Source organism: Ictidomys tridecemlineatus, chromosome 9, assembly GCF_052094955.1.
Source record: "Ictidomys tridecemlineatus isolate mIctTri1 chromosome 9, mIctTri1.hap1, whole genome shotgun sequence".
Classification (NCBI taxonomy): Eukaryota; Metazoa; Chordata; class Mammalia; order Rodentia; family Sciuridae; genus Ictidomys; species Ictidomys tridecemlineatus.
In genome coordinates, this window is record NC_135485.1 from 82732520 (window position 1) to 82757918 (window position 25399).

Sequence of the window (25399 nt, forward strand, 5' to 3'; positions counted from 1 at the left end):
TGGCTCACAAAAACCAACCAACCAACCAACGAAAAAGCGCTGGCATTATTATCAGATGAGCTTTGTTTCTACGTGCTCAGGAAGCCCTCATCTGACTTTAGTTAGGGATCATAACCTGGCTATTGTGATCACTCCTTGGCAAGCACTCTGGTACAGAAGACCATGGAATTTATGCAAAGACAGATGATTCAAGCTGTCTCCCAGGCTGTTTTCTTCCCAATTTCATCCTGTTACTGCTTGCTAGAATCCTGGCAATGCTCTGCCAAGACAGTGGTTTTCTGGTCACACAGAAGGCTTTCAATCCTACTGCTTCAGTCCACAAAATGCCAGTTCCATCTTTAGCCCATGCATTCCCATGTTCCTCTGAAACCACTCTTATCCCAGACCATGAAATCATACTGCTCCTAGAAAGAGGATTTCCTCCTCACTACTCAAAGATTTCAGCTTTGGATGCCTGTTGATGTCCAGGGGAGGCACCTTTTAAGGAGCCAAAATATCCACTGGGGTATACCATTGGACCTTGAGACCTTCCTCCAGCAGAAGTGCAGTTGGCTTTGTGCACGAACACAACACACCTGTTGGAGCATTCTTGGGGGTTCCGAGACTACTCTTTGGTGATAAGAGTTGAGCTGAGTACACATCCTGACCCTTGTTCTCTGTCATCTGATTGTCCCACTTACTCTGACGGTGAGAGATGATTTGGCCCAGCTCATAATCCTCCGGCTTCTCCTGAGTAAGCAAGTGCAGCTCGAGGGCCCTGCGGATGACGACAGGAGCTCGATCGTGGCAGGTTACCTGAAGCAGCATGGGAGACAGGCCTTCAGGAAATGGGCCTTGAAGTGACTACTCAAGGACAGCGAGCAGGGGCATTCTGGAGGCACCTCCACTCTAAATACAAGGGCAACATCCATGACCCTACTACCTGAGGCTGACCTCCTGCTCATCACGTGGGCTCTTCCCATAGGCTACTAGCCCAATCCTTGTACATAGGACTTCCAGGACCTGACATTGCTCTTTGTGGAGCTGCACTTCTCTCCAAGTGAAAGGACCCCATTACCTGCATACAGATGCAATCACATCCCACAAGTTGGGAGGAATGGGACAATAGCCTCCAAGATCCCAGGTCTGCCCGAGGATGCAGGCGGCATTGGGAATGGCCTAGGCACAAAACCTACAGGCTTTGGTCTGGATTGCCAGGGTCCAAATCAGACCCAGGAACATGACCACACACAGGAGTGATGAAAGATAGCCACAAGAGCTCCTGGCCTCCAGAGGCTCAGTGCTGGCTGGGGTATAAGAGGGCACCTCATACGGCAAGGGTGGTCATTGGGTTACCAGGACATGTAGTGTGCTTGCTCCACATCCATACTGACTCTGCAGAGAGACCCTCTCAGCTCCTTGTTCAAGGAACATGCAGAACCTCATACTGGTGTCCTGCTCCATAGACGCCAGCATCCCATACAGGGGAACCTGCAACCTAGGTCCTGGCCTATTCTCATCTGTCACCCATATCTGCCTCTGCCCTTCTGGACTGCATGCTGCCACCTGACACACAGAATCCCTCAGACATGGTGGTGGACAAGCTGCTGCTCTCCCTCATCTCAGCTCCAGCCCTTCACACTGACCTCTTCCTTCTTGATTCCCATCTATCCTCCTGATCATCCAGAAGCTCCAAATTCAAGAGGGCATGAGTAGTCCATGGTATTGGACCAGTGTCTGCTCCCCACCCAGGTGTAAGCACCAGGGGACACCCTTGCTCCCAGGCTTACCAAAACAGTCTTGGCCATCTTTGGACTTTGTGTTTCTAAGTGGACATGAATTAAGCAGGTGTCTCCCACCTGATTGTGGGAAAGCGGCCTGGAGGACTTGCAGGTTGATTCTGAGAACTGTGGGGGATGGAACATCAGCAAACCCAGAAACAGAAAGCCATCCCAGCCTGTCAGTTGGCTCTATGGGCTTCTAGCACATATATCCAGCTGCTCAGGCTTCTTATTTCCCCAGGTGGGAGTGGAATGGCAGCACAAGTACAGCTTGAATAAGGTAGGTGTTTACCTCCTTTCCCGTGACCTCGTGGCATTTCCTCACGATGAAATAATATTTTATTTGTGGATTCATGGACAGATACATGAGTGAGTGGTCAGGGACCTTGATTTCTGCAGAGCAAAGTGGAGAGAATTGTTAGGTGGCACTCAAGGATTTTACCACAAAACACCCACAACCCCTGAGAGTCTCCGCCAGGGTGAGCCGGCACCAGAATTGAGAGCCCTCCTATCCAGCTACAGTGCCACCAAAGACTCCCTTAGTGATTCTTCCCTGGAGAAGATGATGTACAGGATTCTAAACCAAAAGAGCACCTGGCAATGGAAACAGCACATTGGGCCCAGAACTTCTCAGTGCAGGTTGGATCTGCCAAAGGGACACTGCTAGGCTTTGCATCAGGATTGGCAAAGGCTTTGGTGCTTAGGCCTTTCTCCCCAAGGCAGCCATGCTCACACATGGGCATTCAGGGAAGCATTGGATAATGGGCAAATTCATCCAATTGCCCTGGATGAATCCACTCATGGATGAATATGCGGAGGGGAGGTGGTATCCATCAGAGGTGTGTTGGGCATGGACATGAGAGAACTTCAGCAGGGTGGTGCCCTGGAGAACTCTATTGTTTTCTAGGATCGCTCTCCTTCCCCTTGTTTCTCATCATGAGCTGTCTGCTTGGTACTTTTATTCTGGTTCTTGTTCTACATCTGGCTCTTCTTTCTGTCCTGCATCTTCTTGTAGTTCTTTCTGGGTCTTTTCCTTGTTCCTACATGATTTATTCTTGTTCTTCTTCTTGTGTATCTCCCTCCACCCTTCCTTCTGTTCACCTCTTTCTTTTTCTTCTTCTTCCTCCTGCTCTTCATTGTGTGATCCTCTCCCCACTCAGGAGTGTCTCTTTCTCCTCCTCCTCCTTCTCCTTCTTTCTCTGGCAATGGTGGGGCATCCTGAGGAGTTCAAATCTATCACACTCTTCTGCCCAGATGCAGCTTCTGTTCAGTAGTCCAAGATGAAATCAGTTCTCAATCAATGGCCAGGAGTGAAACCAAGACCAAAGACAAGTGACTTCCTTTCTTTGTCATTGTCACAGTCAGGAAAGACTGAATGACAGACACCGCATTCTGGATAGGCTTCTACCTATGGTAGTCAGCACCTCATCTGGACCAGGATTGCTAAAATAGATACCACCTCCATAAAGCTTCTCCAGTGAAAACAAGGTTTCCAAACTCTAGGAGAGGCCCAGCATCACTGCCACCCTCCTGCCATAAGGCATAGATGCCATCACACCTAGTGGGTTCCAGGCCCCCCGTAGTCCTCCCTTTTGACGTCTGTTACACACAAACCTCCCCTGGTCTGGAGCCTGCTCTCAACTGATGCTAGGGTTGAAAGTCTGTTTCTGAAATCACCTTTGTAGATTCTCGGTTTGGTAATTCCTTTTGACTGGCTTATTTTTTTACTAGGGATAAAGCCAGAGGCACTTAAGCACTGAGACCATTCCCAGGCCTTTTTACTTGGGTACAGGGTCTCCCAAAGTTTCTGAGGCTGTTTGGAAATCCCCATCCTCCTGCACTGCCTCCCAAGTCCCTGAGATTCGCAGACACTGCCCCTTGCCCAGCTCCTTGCACCTCAGTCTTCCTCATGTGTGAGACAGAGCCAACTCAAATGAGGCAGTGTGTGAAAATCGGAAAACTCACTTACATGCCCGACAGATGGTGGGTTCTACTGTGGACAGGCTGGGATGGTGGAGGCTAGGAGTGTCTGGCTCACAAGAAAGGAAAGAGCACTGGAATTGTGGACAGCTCAGCATTGTGGCCTCTGTTCTTCAGATGCCCTTCTTTGTTGCTGGAAGGAATAATAACCTGGCCATTCTGATATCTTCAGGAGATGGGCACCCAGGCACAGAGGACTTGGAATTGTTCCAAAAAGAACCCAAACAGGCTGTCCCCTGGCCTTGACTTCCTCTTCGCTGAGTCCTGTTCCCAGTCTCTGCAATACTGACATTCTTGAGTAGGCAAAACTTCTCATATCCTGGCCATGGATTGGGACCTGTGCTGCTTCTGTCCATAGCAATGCTGATCCAATCAGGACCCATGCTCTGCTCCTCTTCATTTGAAGGCATCTTTATCAGTGAGCCATAAACCAAACTGATGATGGATTGAGCCTCTCTCTGCCTTGCCCTCATCGATATTAGCTTTGCATTGCCAGACCAGGTCCAGGGGAGAACACATTTAGGGAGGTTCAGCAGCACCCTCGGGCCTCATTGAGCACCTCCAAATTGTACATGCTCATCACTGCACTTGGTTTCCTGCACCAGGCCCACCACACCCTGGCTATTTTAGGGCCAAGGCCCACTTTCTCTTGGCTGTGAGTTATCCTGAGCCCACTGTGGATCATGTCTCCCCACTGTCTGATTGTCCTACTTACTCTCATGCAGAGACATCATTCTCAGCAGCTCAAAGTTGTCCACATCCTCATGCTGCAACAAATTTTGGTCCAAGGCCCTGCGAATGAGGCTTGTCACCCTCTCCTGACATGTCACCTAGATCAGAGTGAGACAAATGTCATCAGAAAATGGCTTTTAGAGGAGCTACCCAGAAGACTGTGGTCAAACATTCAGGAGAAATGTTAGCTACATATACAAGGGCACAATCTTGTTATCCTGCTACCTGAGTGTGGCCTCCATATACCCCCTGGGTTCTTGCAACGTGCTACTAGAACAATCCTGGTACAAATATCTGCCTGTACCTGCCATCTCCCCTCTCCCTGGGGAGCCACATTCCACTCAGGTCAAAGGACCAAACTGCCTATGCACAGACACACTCTCATCTCACTGAGATGACAGCAATGGGCCAGGGATCTGGGATGTAGGCTGCCTTTGTGGGTGGAAGAGGCAGATGCACTGAAAATTTTGGTCCTGACTGCCACTACACAAAACAGACTCAGATACAAGAGTGTGTACTTGAGTGCTTCATGATAGCCTGGAGAGGCCCTGGGCTCTGGAAGCTCGGTGCGGGTCTGGTTCTAATGATGTACTTGACTCAGCACTGGCAGTCACTGAACATGTCTCCTCTGCAGCTGGACACCTGCAGCATTAGCGTATCTACTGCACATCCATAGAAATTCTGCCAAGAACCCCTTTAGCTCCGTATTTACATACATGGAAAGACTGACATTCTGAAGCTTTGGCATGACCCCCCAGGTTATCCCGACCCCAAATTTCCACACCTAGTCATGCTAAGGAGGTTCTCTTCCCTGCCACCAGGAACACACCCTTTCCTACACATGTGACAAGTCACTGCCAGCTCCTCTGTTCCAACCTCACTCATTGAGAATACCAAGTTCTAGGCACTGCAGCCTGCACCCTGGACATATCTCTGCCTTCATCTGTCCACAGCAGATGCCTTCATCTGTCCGTCTGCACTTCTGGCCTGCCAAACCCACAATACACAGGCCCACTCACCGCTGCAGCTGGGCATGCTGAGACTCTCTCCCCTCAGGTCAAGCCCTTAATACTGACCTCTCTCTTCTTAATTTCCAACTACAGCCCCAGGGTTGGCTGTGTCTCCTGCCTTCCACTGTGTGGACACCCAGGAGGCAGCCCTGCTGTCAGGCTTACCAGGATGCGCTTTGTCTCTCTCAGGCTCTGTCCCTCTAGGAGGACGTGGACAAAGCGGCTGTCTTCCACCTGCTCGCTGGAGTAAAGCAGTGAGGAGCTGCTACTGGTGACTTTTCTCATGCACCACTCATTGCTTTGGGTGGCCTGGGGCAATGGTGCTGAGGCCACCGCAGAGCTGCTGCTCACAGCTGCTGGGATCCTGGATGCCACTGCCACAGAAGGCTCCAAGAACTGTGGGGGATGACAACATCAGCAAAGCCCAGCACCTGCACCCCACCCAGCCTGGCATTGGCTCTGTGGGCATTCTACAACATCCATCCAGAACCTGAGGTTCTTGTCCCCTTGGAGGATATGGAGTGGCACCAGGAGTAAAGACTGAAGAAGGTGGCTGTTTACCTCCTTTGGCTTGACTTTAAACAACTTGCTGGCAGCTGTTTCCCGAAGAAGAAAGTTATAATCCACTCTGCCATCCAGGGCGTAATATACATTTCCATCAGCAGGTATCCTCAGCTCTGGAGAGGCAGGGGCAGAGGCATGGTAGGTGACACTCAAGGAATACACTACCCAACATCCCCCACAACTGAGAGCCTCTGCCAGCTCTGGTCTCACACACAGACCTGAGAGCCCCCGAATCCAGCTACTGTTGCACCAAAGACTCCCCACTGATTCCTCCCTGAGGACCCTCTATGCACAGGAATCCACTACAGGAACACCTTTCAAGGAAATAGCCCCTTGTACCCCAGACCCTCTTAGTTCACGCTGGACCCACCAAAGCGAAACAGCTAGACTTTGTATCTGGATTGGTCCCCTAAGACTCATGTGTTCAAGGTTTTCTCCCCACTGCAGCAATGATCACAGGTGGATTTGGGGAAAAGCACTTGATGGTGGGTGCCTCCACCTTGCCAGTGGATTCATCCACTCATACAGGGCTACACTAATTGGAGGGGTATGGTTTGGAGGTGTGTTGAGCTTAGGTGGAGGATGTCCACAGCAGGGCTGTGCCATTCAGAGATATATATTTCTCTTGAGTTCCCCACTTCTGCATTTCCTCCTCCTGAGTATAATTCTCATTCACATTTTTAATCAATTTATTGTTATACTTCTTGTTCGGCTTGTGTTTCTCCTACTTGTTCTTGTTCTTCTTCATCTTCTCCTCATGCTTCTTCTTATATTCATCTTGACCTTCTTATTCATGGTCTCCTCCTTCAACCTATTTTCATTTTTCTACTCCTCCTCCTCCTCCTCCATGTCCTCCTCCTCCTCGTCCTCCTCCTCCTCGTCCTCCTCCTCCTCCTCGTCCTCCTCCTCCTCGTCCTCCTCCTCCTCCTCGTCCTCCTCCTCCTCCTCCTCCTGCTCCTCCTCCTCCTCGACCTCCTCCTCCTCCTCCTCCTCCTTTTTCTTCTTCTTCTCTCTCTCTTTCTCTCTCTCTCTCTCTTTCTCTCCAAGAAAAGTTTACAAGCTGTGAAGGGTTATATTCTACCACACTCTTCTCTCTAGAAATGGCCTCTGGTCCTAAGTGGACTCAGTTTGAAATGAATTGAAAGATTGGAAGCCAGAAATGATTCTTCATTGAACTGTTTTTCTCATGTACTCATCTAGGTCAGGAAAGGCCGCCAAAGTAGGAACCCTGTGGTTGTCTGTCTTCTTTGACACAAGACAAAAAAGCCTCTCTTCTTGGCCCCTTGTGGATAATAGCTTTGCAATGCCTCCTCAGGCCAAGGAAAGAACACAAGTTAGGCAGGTCCACAGCCCCTGGGGAACATGAAGAACCTGCAGATTGATGCCCCATCATTACACTTTGTTTTATGCACAAGTCCTACCATACTCATCCTGGGCATTGGGTCAACGCACACTGTGTTTTGGCTCCCAGTTATCCTGAGCCCACTGTGACTCACTGCTCCCTACCCTCTGATGGTTCCACTTACTCTGATGGTTCGAGAGAATTTGCAGAAGCTCGTAGTTTTCTGGATCCTCCTGCTGGAGCAAGTGTGCATCTAAGGCCCTGCGGATGATGACTGGAGCCCTGTCCTGGCAGGTCACCTGAGCAGGGTTGGAGAAAGCTCATCAGAGAGGGAATTTGGGAGTAGCTATTCAGAGGACAGTGCTCAAGGACAATCAGAGACAAGTGAGCTCTCAACACAAGGGCACCATCTTGATACCCTGCTACCTGAGGCCTTCATGTGATCATGTGGGGGTCTTCCTATGAGCCTCTAGTCCAATCTTGGTCCAAGAGTTTGCTTCAACCTGCTATGCCCTACAGGGACAAGGGAATAAGGACCAAAAGGTTTTGTACAGACACACTCTAGTCCCATCAAGATGGGAGGAATGGTCCAGTGGACTTCCATATCCCTGCTCTGGTCTGGGATGCAGCTGCATTTTTGTGTGGACCAGGCACAAACACTAGGTGCTTTGATCCTGACAGCCAGGGCACAACACACACTAGGACTCTTTAATGATAGGCATAGAAGCTGATGAACTCTAGAGTGTCAGTGCTTGCTAGGGTGTCAGGAGGTTTGGACCCAGCAGGTGCACTGGTTCAACATGGCTCCCCTGGAGGTGGACACCAGAGTCTCATGATGGATACTCCACACCCAGGAAAATTCTGCAGAGAGAGCCGCTGATTCTCTATTCACATACATGCAAACTAGGACACTAATGGGCCCCTCCAAGGCCCCCAGTTCTCTGTGACCCACACCTACCCACCCTAATCATTCTACAATGGCTCCCTTCCCTTCAACCAGCAACATATCCCCTTCCACACACACGAAAATGACTGCCAACTCCTGTGCTTCAACCTCCACGGTTCAATATACTCCTCCTCAATACCAAGGTCAGTAGAGGATGGCCTGTACCCTTGATATTTCTCTGACCTCCTCTGAACCCAGCACTCACTCCTGCACTTCTGACCTGCACACCCCAAAACACACAGGCCCACTCGCACCCAGACTTGGCATGCTGCTGCTCTCCAGCCTCTCTCTTGCTCACTTTCTGCTCTCCTTCCTGACCTTCCAGAAGCTCCAGTTCAAGAAGACAGGCCTAGTCCAAAGTGTTTGCTGTGGACTCGGTCTTCCCCACTGTGGGCTCCCAGGAGACTCCCCTGCTCGAAGACTCACCAGGATGCTCCTATACTGTGTTGTCCTTTCGTTTTCCAGGTAGACGTGAATGAGGCACCTGCCTCTCATCCGCTTGTTATATTGGGGCCTTGGGGAGGACGGAGTGGAGACCCCTGATGTCCTGGACTCCAGATCTTCCCCTTCCCTGGGAGAAGGCTCTGGCTCTGGGGTTGGCTGAGGAGCCGTGACAGGAACTGAGCTTGTAGCTAGAGGAGAATAGATGCCAACATGACTGGCTTGCCCTGACCTTCCCACAGACAGACAATACCCCTGCTGCCAGGAAGAACTCAGGCCCTTAGCCCACACAGGACCTCTTTGCAGACTGGGGTCACTTCCTCAATGGACTAAGGCTTATCCTAATTTCCACCCAAAACCAGGCATACAGACTCCCTGCAGTGGGACAACAGTCGGATCTTTCCTCATATACCCTTAGGTACTCACCACAGTCCGCCTGGCTCTCAGGCTTTGCCTGGCTTGATTTGCCATCTTCAATTGGAGCCAGGAGGTTGTGTGCTTGGTGTTCCAGGTTCAAGCCACCCAGCAGGAGCCACATGGATAGCAGCTGCTGCAGACTCAGAAAGCCTGGAGGCTGATGGGAAGCCTCAGAGTAGAGGTTCACCCAGGTCCCCAGGAAGGAAGGTGAGGCACTGTGGGGAGGAAAATGTGGAGTCAGCAAAACCCTGGCCTTGTCTTCGCCACAGCCTCCAGAGAAAACCTCTGACCCTACACTGGGGAGAGCAGTCTTTCCTCAGCCTTCCCAAGTCAAATCACCTTGAAGGTCCCTATTCTGGAAACAGGAGCCCATCCTCTTGACCCCAAGCCCATTCCATGTTGAAGTTGGTCCAGGGGTCCACCACAGTTACTGAAGAGGACAACGTGCAGTTATGCCCCATGGAGTCAGGGATGCAGTCACATGTAGGATATGTACTCATGGCACCTGCGGTTTGAGGCTGACCCCCATGAAAAGGGACACAATGGCAGTCATTTGTACCCCATTTTTCACTGAATTATGAAACATGACTGGAAACGTGTCTTCACACAGTGGGTCCTTTCTCCATGTTCATCAGTGAATGAGCCCAAACTGCTGATTCCCACATATCTCTGGGTGTGGTAGCGGCCAAGACCAAAGCCCCTGTCCAGCTATGTCCCAGCTAGGATGCTCTGTCCCACTATGGAAATTAACAAGTCTTTATTAACCCAAAAGTGCTTTTCCAAAGGCCTGAGTTTTGAGACGCCTCTGGCACAGATCTACGTTCTTCACGAAGCCAACATCACACCAGAAAGACCACCTGGCCTCGCTGAGTCCACCTGGGAATGAGCTCAGTGCACACCATTGAGCTGTGGTGCCCACTGTGTGGGGACTGCTCCACGGACCTCTGTGGATCAGCTGGAGTCAGGATGGTTTCTCTGCCTGAGAGGGGAGTTCACTCCCCTTGCAAGGCTGTGGCAGGCACCTCCAGGACTCGTCCCATTTGGGGCTGACATTCCACTATGAGTGTGGTCCTCTATCTCATTAGGTATCACAAACCTTTGGGTCCCTGAGAGGTACATGGCAGCCCCAAGACCCAGGCATGAGGGGGCTACACACTTGGGCTTGGTGGTCTGGTGCTTACCTTGGGAACAAGAGATCCAGCACCTGCTGGGTGGGGATGGAATCCCAGGAGATTAACCCCATGTTGCTCCTGAAATGTAGGTTCCTCCCACAAATGACAGGCAGGAGCTCATTCCTAAGCTGGTTCTGCCTGTAAGGTTCAAGGCTCTGTACCATGAAGGGCTCCTCCGTGTTCTCATCATTTTCACCCTGGGTTGGGACCAAGAATGGTGGGTTCAAAATGGAAATGGTGACAAACAGAAAAATGACTTGTGCCAATACACTAGAGTCAAAGCACAATGGGACAGTTCCCATCAGTACAAACACACACACACACACACACACACACACACACACACACACACACACACACACATATAGTCAGAATAGGAGTCCTGGGCCATTCATCAGGGATCAGACTAGAGGGCCTGCTGGGCTCACCTGCCCTGTGCTACTCACTGTTACTCTTGAGCTCCTGTGAGACAATTGCCAGAGCCTCTGGCGTCTAAGATGAAGCCTCACCCAGTGCATCCACAAAAGGGCTAGTTGGCCCCCCTGAGATTCCTGGGAGCCTGAGGCTCGGCATTGTTTGCAACCACAGGAGAACATCCTTCTCACTCCAGTTTCTCCAACCAAATGAGCTCGGATGGCTTGGTCAGTTAAGTGGGTGCCTGGATACCAGGGTTCCATGTTCTGTTTGATCCATTGTCAAGGCAATGATGTCATTTCCTGTGCCCATACCTGAGCCTCTTTTCACATAAGACCACTTTCAAAAGCCCTATGAGCTGCTGATTTCTCCTCCATGCCTAAACATCTCAGGTGCACAGGTGTTCACCAACAACAACCCAAACATCCCCACCAGCATCTGCCCTGCTTGGTGCCACTAGAGTTCCAGCTTGGAGCCTTCAAAAATGCATTCACAACCAGTCCTTCCCTCTCAGCAGCTTTTGGACCCTGGTCCCATTAATGTGCAACTCATGCTGTGCCCAGTCTTTTCTGGAAAGTAGGGTAGCATCTAATCTCTAGGGTTTATTGTGTCTATTGGCCCATAACACCCTCTATTCTCCTGAAACCAGAGATGGGACTCACAGGTGGCTAAAGCACAAATGTAGAGATGGGACAATCACAAGAAGGGGAGAGACAAAGAATGCACCCCAACTCAATCAGGCCTGTGTCCCACACAGGGACGTGGCCAATGTCCGTCCCATCGTGGCTGCAGTTCCCTCTCTACACCATGGCAAGTTGGAGGGGACTGAGATGCAGAGGCTGCTCCCCTCTGCCATACAACTTCCCAAGGCTTCTCCTAAGATTTCAAAAGGGCCAAGTGTGTCTAGTGTTGGGGTCTCACAGAGACTCCGAGGTACCACAGCATCCTGCTGCCCAGAACTGGTTCACCCCTCACCTCAAGGGGGCTCAGCCTCTGGATTCATGGGAATTGAAGTGGGTACAGGTAATGGGATATCACCTCCGAGACTGAGCTATGCCAAGTCCATGACCCCTGTCTGCATCCCTGTCTTCAGCATCACTCCCCTTTCTCTCTTTCCTCCTCAGAGCAAACAAATCTATTTAGCAAGTGTGTCCTGTGATAAAGACATGACAGTCACCCATCCTCTCATTGCAAAAACACTGAGGCTCAGCCAACATGGATCCTACCAGGAACACAGGCATAAACTCAGAGTCCGATCCTCCCAGCCGAGCCTCAGTGGAGCCTGGACTCCCAGCCTCCTGAGTCAAGGAAACAGAGGTGCCTAGCCGAGCCACCTTGGATGCAGCCGCACACAAACTGAACTCATAAATGCCCCTTGCTCTCAGTTGTGAGTAAGAGGGGAGTTGGTGTTTCACAACCCTGGACATCAAGTGCAGTCTCCAGGCTTTGGGGTGTGCCCTGGCCTCTCTCGATCTGCCCAGGCCCTCCAAATCACACTGGCCTTTTACCCAACCTCCTCCTAGGGCCAAACTCAATCCTGCCTCTCAATTTCTGCTGCCTTCCCCAACACACTGCTCCCCAAAATGAGCAGGGCTGGCTCTCTGTTATCATGCTGGTGTCAGCAGCAATGCCACCCCACTGACATAATTCTGAGTCCCAACCTAGGCACTCCAGCTGTCCTTGCCACATGTGGCCCTGTTTGGGCTCTGGCTCTTGCTCTTTTCTTTCATGTGCATGTGTTTTGAGGTTTTGAGTTTCTCCCACTGCAGAACTGCAGCTGTGGCAGGGTAGAGCTCATGAGGGTGACATTCTGAGCCACATCCAATCCCATCAGGACTGTTAACTTGGTGATGCTGAAATACAGTGATGAGTGAACACATGGGAGGTGGTTGGACCCACCTTGCCTCTGAGTGGTTTCCTTTCAGGACAGGAATGTCGGGATGGGAGCCCCTAGCGTTGGATGCTTTGCACAAAGCGTGACCACGGGCTCTTTCCTGGCAAAAATGGCTCCACTCAGCATGGAGAGCACTGTCATTCCTGGTGGCTAACAACAGCCCTGGACCCCAGAAAGGAACCCACACTCAAGATTAACGTCTGAGTGTGCGTGACCTCGAGGAAATGAGGTCTCCTGATCCCAGGTGCAAAGGGGTAAGGCCTCTAACTCCAGGGGCCATGAAGGGACATCTGAGTTTCCCTTGTCCTTCTTTCCCTCTCTGAACCCATGGTGTCCTCACACTAAACACAGTTATGACCCTGGCCTCATTCCCCAGTTGGGATCATTAGGCTCCATAAAGGACAGTCTCTAAGATGCTTAGTAAACCACCACCCACTGCACAACCCATAACCCTATTCACCCAGGAGGCACGAGGATTTCTATTCAGGAAAACCAGGAAAGGGAGAGCCTTTCTCAAGGACACAAGGACATTAGTGAGTGAGGGAGTGATTAATGGATGGAGAACTATTTCCACCACCAACTTCCAGGAGCATATATGGCCCTTTGGGCACAGGTCCGTACCCTTTTTTTCCAATCAAGTTTTTCAGAGAAGTGAGGCTGCCTTCTAGATGGCACCTCCACACTAAGGGGGTCTCCTACTTCTTCCACATGTACATATTGCAACGGGCCTCCCACTGTGCATCTGAGAACACTCTGTGGGCATCTGTAGCCTTTCAAGACCCCAGAAACCATGCGGGCACCCCAGCACCAGCAGAGCATTTGTGCACATCACAACAATCACCCCAGGTGAGAACTCTCCATTCCACTCTGTACTATGCCCTGCCATCTGTACTGATCAGTCCAACCCCTCTCCTTCCTGTTTCTTGATTATACTACCATGGTTCCCACACATGGATGCCAGGGTGCTTGTGGCCCCCCCAACCATTTGAGTTCCAGGAATAGTGAAATGTGTTTGGGAACTTCTGGATGACGGGAAGTCCCACCCTCCAGGTTGTCATCTTCAATGTAATGAGTGCAGAGGGAGCCAGGAGGGCTCTGTCAGGTAGAGAGAGGTGGGACCTGATGGAGCCTCAACCAAGTGCCCAGGACTCTGGGTTCAGAGCTGGTGCTATGTGGAATTGTTGAGAGACGTGAAGAAAACCCAGATCACTGTACGCAGAGACAGCAGATGCCCTCACGTGGTCAGGCTGCTGTGCTAATCAGAGCCCCAAGATGTTCCACAGGTGTGGAGGTGGGGAACCCACGTGCCAGCCCAGGCTGCTCCTGAGCACCTCTACCTGGATTCGAAGCACGTGACTCTGCATCAGAGTCCTCACATCAATGTATCCCGGCCCCCCACCCCAAAAGTTCTCTCAGAGACACTGAGGTTCCACTGCTCTGGACTTGCCCTTTTCTCTGGGATTCTGGGGGCCCATTAATTAGGAGGTCACAACAATTCTCAGCACACAGGCTGAGCCTACTGAGATCCCAGGAGTATCCAGGCATTGCTTCTATTTATAGTCCATCATGTCCCACGACACTGTGGACACGTATTGCACTCACCTAAAGAAACCACCAGGCCCAGGGCCTTCATGCCACTGGCCTGCAGACACCTGGAGGAACAGGCAACCTATAGGCTGCGTGGAACCAAAGACCCTAGATCCTGGGATCTGAGCTGGATCACACACAGCTCATGTGCACACAGTCACCACTGTCACTGAGAGTGCAATTGAAACACCCGCAGAGTTAGCAGTGGACCTGATATGCCCATGAGTGGGGGTGAACTGCATCCCTTGAAAATGATCGTGTCCAGAGAAAGGCAAATTTTGTAGGATTTCACTTATCTCAGATTCTCAATTATCAGGTTCATAAAAAGATAAAGTACAATGTTCTTTTCCTGGGCCTCAAGGGCACTAGAATTCAGCATTGATGGCAAGAGTATGTCCACGTGAGTTCTGGAGATGCATGGTGGTGACGCCTATACACCAACATGAACATGCTTAATGCCACTCAACTGTGTCCTCCAAAATGGTTTAATTACAAAACGGATGTTTGGTGTCTATTACCACAATGTAAACCCTTGGGAGACTGCTGATTGACTTATCTTAGCAGAAGTAAATGAATAAAGGTCCTCAGGTATAAAGCTACAAAATGTGGGATGAGCATGGATGAGGATGGGCGGAAATATCCTCCCCCTCTAACACAATTAGGGAAGGATGTGCTGCCCTCAAGTGGCTGGGGGGCCTGGGATCCTGCCACAGAGGGGGATTCCAAACCTCACATCCCCTGACCCAGGCCAGAAGACCAGGTAGAGTCCAAGGACCCTGGGGCAGCCCAATGGCAATAAAGGTCAAAAGGAACTGGGATTTGCCTGGACCCTCAATCCCCTACACTGAGCAGGGCTGCATGATGAGGACAGAGGCCATCCACAGCAATCTGCCTTTACAGAAAACAGGGACTCCAGGCTGCCTCTGGCTCACTGAATCAGGGTGGTGTTTTCATAAAGCAAGACCACTTCCTCACATTTGACCAGCAGCTCATGCGCTGACAGCACAATGGCTGGCTTGACTCAGGCCCTGAGAAATGAAATAGAAAATTCATAGCAAACCCATCTTTAGCTCTTCCACATCATCAGGGGGTGTGATTCATTTCCATCAACAAAGATGTCTGAAATGATGTCTAAACATGCTGGGGACTCACCTCTGTGTGGAACTTTTCAGGAAAAAGGGGATCAAATCTCATGAAGCAACTCTTCTCTCCTCTAGCCCATGGGCAATGCAAGGAACCTGCATGATACCAGAGGCTCACTCTCTCTTCTCATGTCTTCTGGAAAGGATTCATTAATGCTTCCTTCAAGGTGAAGCAGAAGCCTGCATTCCCAGCTGCACAGAAGTGTTTGAGGGCAGTGTCTCCCTTAAAACCCAAGAAGAAAAACAGGTCATTAAACAGGCACATGGATTAGAGTACATGATCAATGATCCCTCCTCCCTGGAGCCTTCCACATGCCCATCTTCCACATTCACAGAGAAATGCTTGGCCATTCTCAAGACCAGGAGACCATGATGCTCATCACCAGGAAGTCAATAGGAACATGAAAAGAGCAGCATGGATTGCACAAGGTGGCACACCAAGGATCTGCAGCACAGCTGCTAGAACACAAGAGCTTAACTTCAGTATTGACTTTCTGTCACCTGCCAAGTACGATGTTAATGTCAAGCACAACATGCAGATATGCAAGTAGTGGGTGACACGGTGCATCCATTCACAGAAGTGGGCAACATCTTCATTGGAACAAGGAAGTATCTTATCCTTACTCATCAAAATCATCACAAAGAATAAAATGGATGCACTACTTCTCATTTCACTATCATGTAGCTGTTGGAATTCCCTATGAAATAATACCTCCTCCAAAATAAAAAATATCTCAGACATGTGTCAACTATTCAATGGATGACATTTTAAAAACTAGGCCTTTACTTCATATTTATGTATGCTATAGCCCTGCCTAAGGCTCTTTGAGAAAGGAGCACATAGAATTGGATCTTTGAAAATCTCACATTTGCTGATAAATATTACCGACAATGTCAGGCATGGCGAAGTGAACAGTGGGACTTTGGATACTCAAAGAATGCTATGTTGTGAGATTGGTGTCTCTGACTCATAGACAGCATGTGGTTTCTATGAAAGCTGGTGAGGGAGCAGGAGTAATGAAGCTCATTGAATGATGACCTCAGGGAATACTGACAGATAGGCCAAACTGGAGAACATGTTCCAGCTAACATTGGTATTTGGGCTCCTGAGCCCAGTCCTGTTTTAAAAAAAGTTGCAGACACGCAGTGTTCATGTACAAAATGTCTACCATGTAAAAGTGGGTAATTGAAATGTCATCTAGGTACGCATCTTATGGAATGGTCTGCCAACCTATGAATTTCATTCTAAGAAATAAAAAGAAAAACACAGACATGAGACATGAAGATAAAACCTTGTCTTCACCAGGATGCCTAAAAATAGGTTTTATTTGCCTCATGCAAATAGCTTTCAATTGAACTTCTGATTTCTGAATGAACCCATTCAATTTTATAATGCACAGATCATAAGGTTTTCTTTACAGAATATTCTCTTTTTCTTCTTCTTCTTAAAGCCTCACATAGAAAATGTCTCACAGGAAATAGGAGGGGAATGACCCAAAGGATGAGAGAATGGCTGGAACCTTTCTCAAATGTGCCCATGTAGCCTAAAGTTTGAAGGCACCTAATTGTACTCTAAAACAATGATGAACCCATTTGATCCATTAATTAATAAATATCACTGCTTTACCATTTGAACCAAATCACAGAAAAATGGAAACAGATGATCGAATTCCTCTTCTCCCATCACCTCCTTGCCCAGACTCCCCCCAGAGGTGGATCTAGTCATCTGTTTGTGAGGGAGTCACCCGTGGTCCCCTGTCTCTCAGAAAAGAAAATCCCCTCAGCTACTGTCCCTAAAGCCAAGTGATGGCTGCAGTTTCCACACTGTGTGGATCTGGAGAGATGCACAGTGCCGCTGGACCAGCCTATGTTCAGGGCTGTGTCTGTGTCCCACAGCTGAAACATGTGGTCCAGGGTCTTCTTTCCACCCACAGGTCCTAAGAACTTGCAGTCAGCACGTGCCTCCTTATTCACTGTGGCCACAGACTTCCTGCCAATGGCCATTGCATTGTACATATCTTATAATTTAACACAGTATTGAAATGAACTTCCTTCTGGGAGCTTCCCAAGACCTGAATTTCTGTGTTGTAGAAAGCATAGCATTGGTGCATTTTTTAAGTTTCATGGATAATGTTAAATGTGCCTCCATAGTGTATGAAAAAAGCTTATCTTCCTATCCCCTCCAAGCACATATTATCAACATCCTTAATTTTTGTAAAAAATAAATAAATAAAACACATCATTTGAGCCTGTGTACATCTTCTTGCCAACTGTGTTCCAGTGACCTCCTCCCATGCATAGTGCTCATCTGTGTTTCTCCTCGTGCCTCCTGTTCTACTGGGTTGCCATTTCCTCCCAATCGGTCCCTCTGTTTTGACAATGTTTGGGGCATATTTCGTTGGAGAGTAGTTTCTAATGTAGATGGTCAATTGAACCATCTTGACAGCTTTGGGTTTTGAGGATTGAAGCCAACCCTCCCCATTTCTAGGCCACAGCCTCTTCTAGATTTCTACCAGTATTCCAGTAAATATTTCATTTAATTTGGTTGGTCTCTGTGTCTGGGTTCAAGACTTAGGTCCTGGACTTGCTAGCAGGGACATTGTGCTTTCTGGTTTGTTGTGTTGGCTTCTTGGGGACACTGTGAGGATCAGGTAGGCAAGGCAGGTAGAGTGGCTGGCCTAGAGCATGGCCCAGAGGGAGCGTTTGATCAACATTATTTGTAAAATAACAGCTGTCAATTATCACAACCAACATGAAAGGCCATCATAATAATCATCATTATTAAAATATTGGTCACAATAATGTTTTCTACTTCTATGGTAAGACTGTATTATACTCTCCATGAGAGAGGTCACAGGCCATGTGTCATTGTGTGCCTGCTTTTGTCACTTAGCCTGGAGGCCCCTGGCATAGTTTGCGCTTCAGGACCGGAAGCTCTTTTACCATACAGTTTTGAAGTGGCCATTGGTCGCCTGATGGTACTCCATGGGGTCATCTGAGCCTGGCTTGCATCTGGCTCCTGCAACCAACATCCTGTTTTGCTAGAAACTCCATCTAAAGAGGCTTGGAACTCCTGCTCTCTTGTTCATCTCTGAAGTTCTGCCATTTCTTCTCAGATGGCTCCATGTCCAAACCTTTCAACCCCCTCCCCTGCTCCAGGGCTTTGAAGTGGTTTCTTTGGGAGCTTCTGCACAGGGTTAAGGACAAGCCATTCCTCACATGCTCCTTCAACAGGAGGAAGGGAGGGACCAGAGGGGCCACAGGGAGCAACCTCCTGCTCTGTTCCATGCAGCCACTTCCAGGCTGGGGCTGCAGCCTGGGGCTGTCAGGATAGCTCTGGCTAAGGGGGAAGCCCTACCCAAGCCTGGGTCACAGCCTCCCATGCCCCAGGGCAGCTGGTGAGCACTGGTGGAGGGTGGAGGGGAAGGCTTGCACCCCAGGAGTCGGGTCTGGACAGCATTTAGGTGGGAAGAGACCACTGGTCACCAAGGGGATGTGAAGCAGGGGGTGACCCAGGGCAGCCATGAGATCTCCTCTAAAGACCACTGTGGTCCCAGCAGTACAAAGGGACTGAGTGACATTATTACTCTTCCCTGTTTTAAGGACAGAGGTGTGGAAGGGATTCCTGAGAGTCACAGAAAACATGGCTCACAGGTTTCATTTTGCCATCTAGGAGTGACCTTGACCACACTGGTGGCAATTCCCTGGACCTTTGATTAGCCCCCTGGCATTCTCCCAGTGAGTCCTCCCAGGCCCAGTTTCAGGGGCAGACAGCTGCTCTGACTGCTCTCCCTGGACCTGAGGATGACATGGGGTTTGAAATTCTTTTTGTTGCTGCACTGGGCATTGAACCCAGGGCCTTGCACATGCTAGGCAAGTGCTCTACCGCGGACCTAACCCAGCCCTGAGGGTGACAGGATTGGAGAGCATTTGCTAACTGAGTCTTGGTGAGGTGAATCCCCATAGCCCTGAAGTCAGCACGTTTCTCTGTTTCTCTACCAGCTGCGTTTGCAGAGTTTAGATCTTAGCTTGAGTTTTGTTTTCCCTTATTTCTTCACTTCTCTCTCTCTCTCTCTCTCTCTCTCTCTCTCTCTCTCTCTCTCTCTCTCTCTTTTGGTACCAGGGGTTGAACCAAGGGGTGCTTTACCACTGAGCCAAATCCACAGCCCTTTTTAAAATACTTCATTACAGACAGAGTCTCACCGAGTTGCTCAGAGCCTCACTAAATGGCTAAGGTTGGCTTCAAACATGCCATCCTCCAGCCTCAGCCTCCAGAGTGGCTGGGATTACAGGCATGCACCACTGCCCCCCAGCTCTGCACTATTCTTAATCAGAGAACCTGTGGGGCTATGTTTACTAGGTATGAATTGAGTTGCCCTCCAGAGAAAAGAAAAAGTAACAAAGCACTGCTGTGTGGGCAAATCAGGGATGACCCCAGGACAGGCTCAGCTTTCTCTCCAAGGAAACCCCACTGCCAAAAAGGAGCCCCTTGGCCAACGCAGTGGTGCGCTCCTGTAATCCCTGCACCTCGGGAGGCTGAGGCAGGAGAATCAAAAATTTCAAAATCAGACTTAGCAATGGCAAGGCACTAAGCAAATCAGTGAGACCCTGACTCTAAATCAAATTCAAAATTGGGCTGGGGATGGGGTTCAGTGGTCAAGCATCCCTGAGATCAATCACCGGTACCACCCCCCACCCCCCCACCCCCCATGAAATAAAAGAGCCTCTGCTAAGGACTTCCATGTTGGCTGAGGCAGCTGCCTGCAGTGGGTATCCTGCAGAATGCAGTCAATCTCCCCAGGCCTGGGCTGTGGGGAGGGGTTGGCCCGGTGACCAGGGGTTAGCCCCCAGCTAATGATCACTTGGTATTGTGGTTTGGATGTCAAATGTCCCCACTGCCCATGTGCTAAAGGCTTGGTCACCAGCCTGTGGCCCTTGGGACATAATAAAAACTTTAGTAGGTGGGGCCTCATGGAAGGAATGAGATCATTAGGGGTGTGAACTTGAAGGGGATATTGGGACCCAGCCCAGTCCTACCCACCCTCTTCCCAGTTACCCAGAGATGAGCAGCCTCCTCTGTCTTGTGCTCCAGCTGCCAGGATGTCCTACTGTGCTGCCACAGGCCCAAAGCAACAGGGCTAAGGTGCCATGGACTGAGACCTATGCAGCCATGAGCCAAAAGAAACCCTGTTTCCTTTTAAGGGGATTCTCTCAGATGCTTTGTCACAGCAACAGAAAGCTGACAGCACCCTTAGTCTGTGACCTTGCTTTATACATAGGGATGCTGAGGGCCCACAGGAAGCTGAGCAGCACCAGGTCACATGGTCCTGTAAAAACAACGATTATCCATTCATTCACTGACTACATGGCAGGAGCTGGACTCCAGATCTCAGTGTTTGAAAAAGTTGTGTTTCCTTCCTGCCCTTTAGTCCCTCGCTCTCTCTTTTTGTATGAAACCAAGAAGGACCTTCAGGAGATTGCAATGCCACCCAGTCATCCTAGCCAGCTTTGTACTTGAACATGAAGTTCATGGGATGTTTCTGCTTCACATTGTGTTAGTCACTAGTCATCAGAGAGCTCTGTGCTTTCACTACAGAGTGCCACCCCACTTCCCTGCTGCAAGGGCTCTTCCCGCCAGGTCACCTGCTGGATGGAGGGCACTGCCCAGTGCCCTAGATCTCTCCTGAATGTCCTGTGACCAACCCACTGCAGGCCAGGCAGACATCCACAGAAAAAACAGCGAGAGGGTCTGGCGCCCCCTGCAGAAAGCACCCCTGTCCAGGTACTGTTATATAGATGCCCAAAGAACATTCCCCAAACCTGCAGTAGCTTGGACTGCATCCAAATGCAACCACAGACCGAGCACAGTGGCACCCACCTGTGATAGAGTGACTCAGGAGGCTGAGGCAGGAGGATTGTGGGTTTGAGGCCAGGTTTAGCAACTTATTGAGGCACTGTCTTAAGATAAAGAATTAAAAGGGCTGAGGATGTAGCTCAGTGGCAGAGCCCCTGGTCCAATTCCCAGTACCAAGAGGAGGTGGAGACACAAGAGATGAAAATTTCTGAGTTGGGTCAATGGAAAGTCCAAGTCCAATGAGACTGAATGCACAGGGGCAGCTCTAACCCGGAAAAGAAAAGAAGGCAGGGAACTTCAGCTCCAGGTAAAGGACTAGGAATTGAACCCGGGTGCCTTACCACTGAGCACACCCCAATACTTTTTATTCTTGTTTTGAGAAGGAGTCTTGCTACGTTGCTGAGGGTCTCACTAAATCACCAAGGTTGACCTCAAGTGATGCTCCTGCCTCAGCCTCCCGAGAATCTCTGGGATTACAGGCATGCACCACCATGCCCAGCAGGAAAGGAACTTTTATCAGTGCAGCCACTCGGGGAAGGCAAGGGGACCCACATCTTAGCCTGTCTTCAGGGAGTGACAATGACTTGGACCTTTTATAGAAAGAGGAATGAGGGCAAGGACTTGGGCTTTGCACAGTTGCCAAAGCAGGTGGTCCTGACCAGGTGAGGTCTGTCCATCATCCCAGGATTGGCCAGGTGGGGCCTTGTCAGGAGAGCTGTGTCACCTGCTTTGGCTCTCAGATGCACATCAATCAGACCTTGTTCCTGCAACATGAAACAGACTGCATGGGGGCGGGGGTCTGGATTCTGAATGAAGAGCAACTTCCTTCTGCTGAAAATAGAGATGGGCTACAACCCCCACGCCCACCTGAGGAGCCAGGAAAGCTAAGATGGGTCCTGCCCTTCCTCAGGCCTGGGGCACAGGCCATCTGCCTAGGCATTTTCTGTGTTTTTCCCATTTTTGCTTTTCTTCAGGCCAAGGAAATTCACGTATGTAGATCACTTGGGTTTTGTTTCTATAAACTGTAACCACTTCTGTGGGTCAGGGGCTTCTTCCAAGCCTTCTGGCTGCTTCTCCCCAATTTGATCAAAGTTCTTTATTTTTTCCTTTTTCTTTCTTTCTTTCTTTTTTTTTTTTTTTTTTTTTTTTTGCCTCTTCCTTTTGCTGGTGGGCACTGATGCAGCCAGCAGCATCCAATAACAAATCCAAGGTGACTCAGGCAAGGGGGATGGATGGGCCATATACTGAGGCAGAGATGCTGCCCTTCTAATTCTGCCTTTAGCCATCCATTGGACGTCGGCGGGTAGAGGTGGAGGGCTGGAGTCCTCTTTACAAACTCCCCAGGACTCAAGTCAGCAAACACTGAAAGCCCTGTCGCCCTCAGGGACAGGGCCCCAGACAGTCCCTCAGTGCCTCCCAAAGGCTGCCAAAAGAGAAGTCACTTGGGGCCCGACTTCAGGAGGATCAGCAAGGGGCGGGACAGGGGGGCTTCAGTTAAAAAGCTGCAGCCAGCTTGCCCTAAAACACCAGCCCTCACCAGCCCCACCCCGTTCCTGGACAGAAAGTCTTCCTCGAGCATCCTCACTGGGTGTCCCTGCAGCAGAACCCCAAGATTGCCCTGCAAAAAGATCTGTCAGGTGGCAGCGACTGATTTCCATGATAGATGCTGCTCAGCTCCAGTATCCCCTTCTCTAGGCTCGGCAGAGTCCCCTGAACCTGCAATGTGCCCAGATGTGCCTGGCCTGCAGCCCTGGCTCTGAACCAGCCTCGTGGAACACTGGGTGCACAGTGGAGGCCCCTGTGGAGTGTCCTCCTCCCAGTGCGCACCTCCTACTCATCCATTGGCACATCCCCAACCCTCTGAGCTCCCGGGACCGCTCAACTTTCTTTCCAAAGGCCTTGGAACCCCAGGCAGGGCTTCTCCCCTTTATCCCCAAAGGATTGATGCATGAGGGAAGGGACCTGCATCTGGAGGCAGAGAGACTTCACTTTAGCATCATGTTGCCTACGTGGTACTTACACCCCTGAAGATCTCGCCCAGCATTTGAAGCAGGATCGATTTAGCCATGCAGCAGGTAAGCACTGCTAAGCTCAAAACATTGCATGGAAAGGAAAGAGATTTCTACTGCAATCAATTTCTACATCATAGTCTTCAGTAAAGGAAGAGACCACTTGGGGGCTTCTCTGTCCCCTGTTGGTTGTAGCTAATTTCAAAAAACAGTTTCAATGAAGGGCAGCAACCTGCACATTTCAAGCACACTCTGCTGAGTTCCAATACTATGCATCAGCTGTGAGGGCACCACAATCAATATAAACAACATGTCTATCACCCCAAAAGTTTCCTCCTGCCTCTCTGCAATCCCTTCACACCTCCACCATCCCCACTCACATCTCCAGGTGACCCCTGATCTGCTTTTTGTTACTAGATACTTTCTAGAAGTTTCAATAAACGGAATCATACAGCATGTTTTTTTTTTTTTTAAATCTGGCTTCTATCAACATAATTATTTTGAGCATCATCAAGGTTAAGTGCCAATAGCTTACACTTTCCTATTTTTGAGTGATCAACTGTCTCTTAAGGTGGGCCTGGGGAGTCTGCATCCACTCACCTGCTGATAGACATCTACACTGTTTCCAGTTCTTGTCTATAAACAAAGCTGCTATGAAAATGTGTATACTAGTTTTGGCAAAGGCAGGTTGTAATTGATGGATTTCTGGAAGCTCAGTAGGCAAGTTGAATATTGAAAACTCCAGGGAGGGAACCCAGTGGGCAGAGCTTGTTCTGCAGAGTGAAGTCCTGAGTTTAACCCCCAGCACCAAAAAAAAAAAAAAAAAAAAAAAAAAAAAAAAAAAAAGAGAAAAAAAAAAAAAAGAAACAAAGAAAGAAAGAGAAAAAAGAAAAAGAAAAACTCAGAACCACCACCAGATCACAGGGGCCCTCCACCTTTGTGGGTTTCACCTGCAGGAGTTCAGTGTTCCCACTGAGACTGTATCCAGGTTCCTCATGTTTCTGGACCTGTCTGACATACGCCAGAGCATTCTGTTCCTAACAAGGCTGCCCTCTAGAGAAACTGCTTTATCAGAGTCTGAACAACTGGGATTCACCAGAGCCTGTGTCACCTGGGGGAAGGCAGGCACCCAGCTCCAGCACCCTGAGTCCTGCTGTTCCACCTAAAAGGACAACAGGGAGAAGCACTGGGGACATTCCCAGCCCAGGATGCAGGCTCAGGAGACAGGGACCCACTGGAGGGGCCACAGAAAGCTTCCCTCCCACTCCTGGACACTCCCCAAGGCCTATTTCCAGGAGCTCCCTTCCCCAGTGCTAGAGTTACAATGCAGACTAAAAGGCAAAGGCCTGAGAGAGGAGCAAGCAGGGACACTAGGACACTAGTCTCCCACCAGGAGGGATGCTGGGACCCTCAGACCAGGAACCCCCCAAACAACCACGACTAACCTGCCAAGGGCTCTCATGGAAAGACAGAGAACAGGCACCAGCAGAGGGGACAAGGCAGAAAGAGATGGAGACACAAAATGCTGGGACACAAATGAGGAAGAGCTTTGATGAGCTCATTAACATACTGGACTCCACTGAGCAAAGAATGTCTCAGCTTCCAAAACAGGAAAGCAAAGCAAGATAGGGAGAGGGAGAGAAAGAAGAGGGAGAGGGAGAGGGAGAGGGAGATGGAGATGAGGGAGACAGGGAGAGGGAGACAGGGAGAGGGAGAAGGAGAGGGAGAGGGAGAGGGAGAGGGAGATGGAGAGGGAGAGGGAGAGAGAGAGAGGGAGAGAAGGAGGGGGCAACAAGGGAGAGGGAGACAGGGAGAGGGAAAGAAAGACATGGAGAGGAGTGGGGAAGGAGAAGGGAGAGGGAGAGGGGGAGAGGGGGAGATGGAGAGGAAAAGGAGGAGAGGGAGAGGGAGAGGGAGAGAGGCTGAGGGGGAGGGAGACAGGGAGAGAAAGAACCAATATCTAAGAACTGTGGGAAGATAAGAGGTGTCATGTAGACAAGATAGGAATCCAAGGAAGAGAAAAGGAGAACTTCCCAAATTAGTACCAAATCAAAGTGGCTCAGAGAACTTCAAGCAGAAGGAACAACAAAAGAACTCCACCCAGCCTCAGCCTCCAGGAATCCAAACTGCAGCAC

The 25399-nt window shown here is 49.9% G+C and overlaps 2 protein-coding genes across 7 annotated transcripts in view; both read right to left on the minus strand.

The window, feature by feature from the left end:
* The window catches only part of LOC144366847 (uncharacterized), a 68532-nt gene that overhangs the window by 39644 nt on the left and 3489 nt on the right, over window positions 1-25399 (minus strand). For 5 of the 6 annotated variants that reach the window (XR_013425992.1, XR_013425991.1, XM_078021694.1 and 2 more), the window contains 11 exons: window positions 15412-15624; window positions 10374-10561; window positions 9202-9407; window positions 8761-8966; window positions 7573-7687; window positions 6044-6159; window positions 5648-5878; window positions 4456-4570; window positions 2053-2153; window positions 1770-1886; window positions 681-795 (listed from right to left, as the gene is read on the minus strand). Coding sequence is in view for 4 of the 6 variants with exons in the window: in XM_078021694.1 (XP_077877820.1) it covers window positions 681-795; window positions 1770-1886; window positions 2053-2153; window positions 4456-4570; window positions 5648-5878; window positions 6044-6159; window positions 7573-7687; window positions 8761-8966; window positions 9202-9407; window positions 10374-10561; window positions 15412-15453 (1552 nt within the window). In the remaining 2 variants the exon portion in view is untranslated. The remainder of the gene's footprint in view (window positions 1-680; window positions 796-1769; window positions 1887-2052; window positions 2154-4455; window positions 4571-5647; window positions 5879-6043; window positions 6160-7572; window positions 7688-8760; window positions 8967-9201; window positions 9408-10373; window positions 10562-15411; window positions 15625-25399) is intronic. The other variant, XM_078021697.1, reaches the window with a different exon arrangement.
* Window positions 17077-25399, minus strand: part of LOC144366850 (adherens junction-associated protein 1-like) — a 103175-nt gene continuing 94852 nt past the window's right edge. The window contains exon 12 of the mRNA XM_078021701.1: window positions 17077-21359. The gene's annotated coding sequence lies outside the window, so the exon portion shown is untranslated. The remainder of the gene's footprint in view (window positions 21360-25399) is intronic.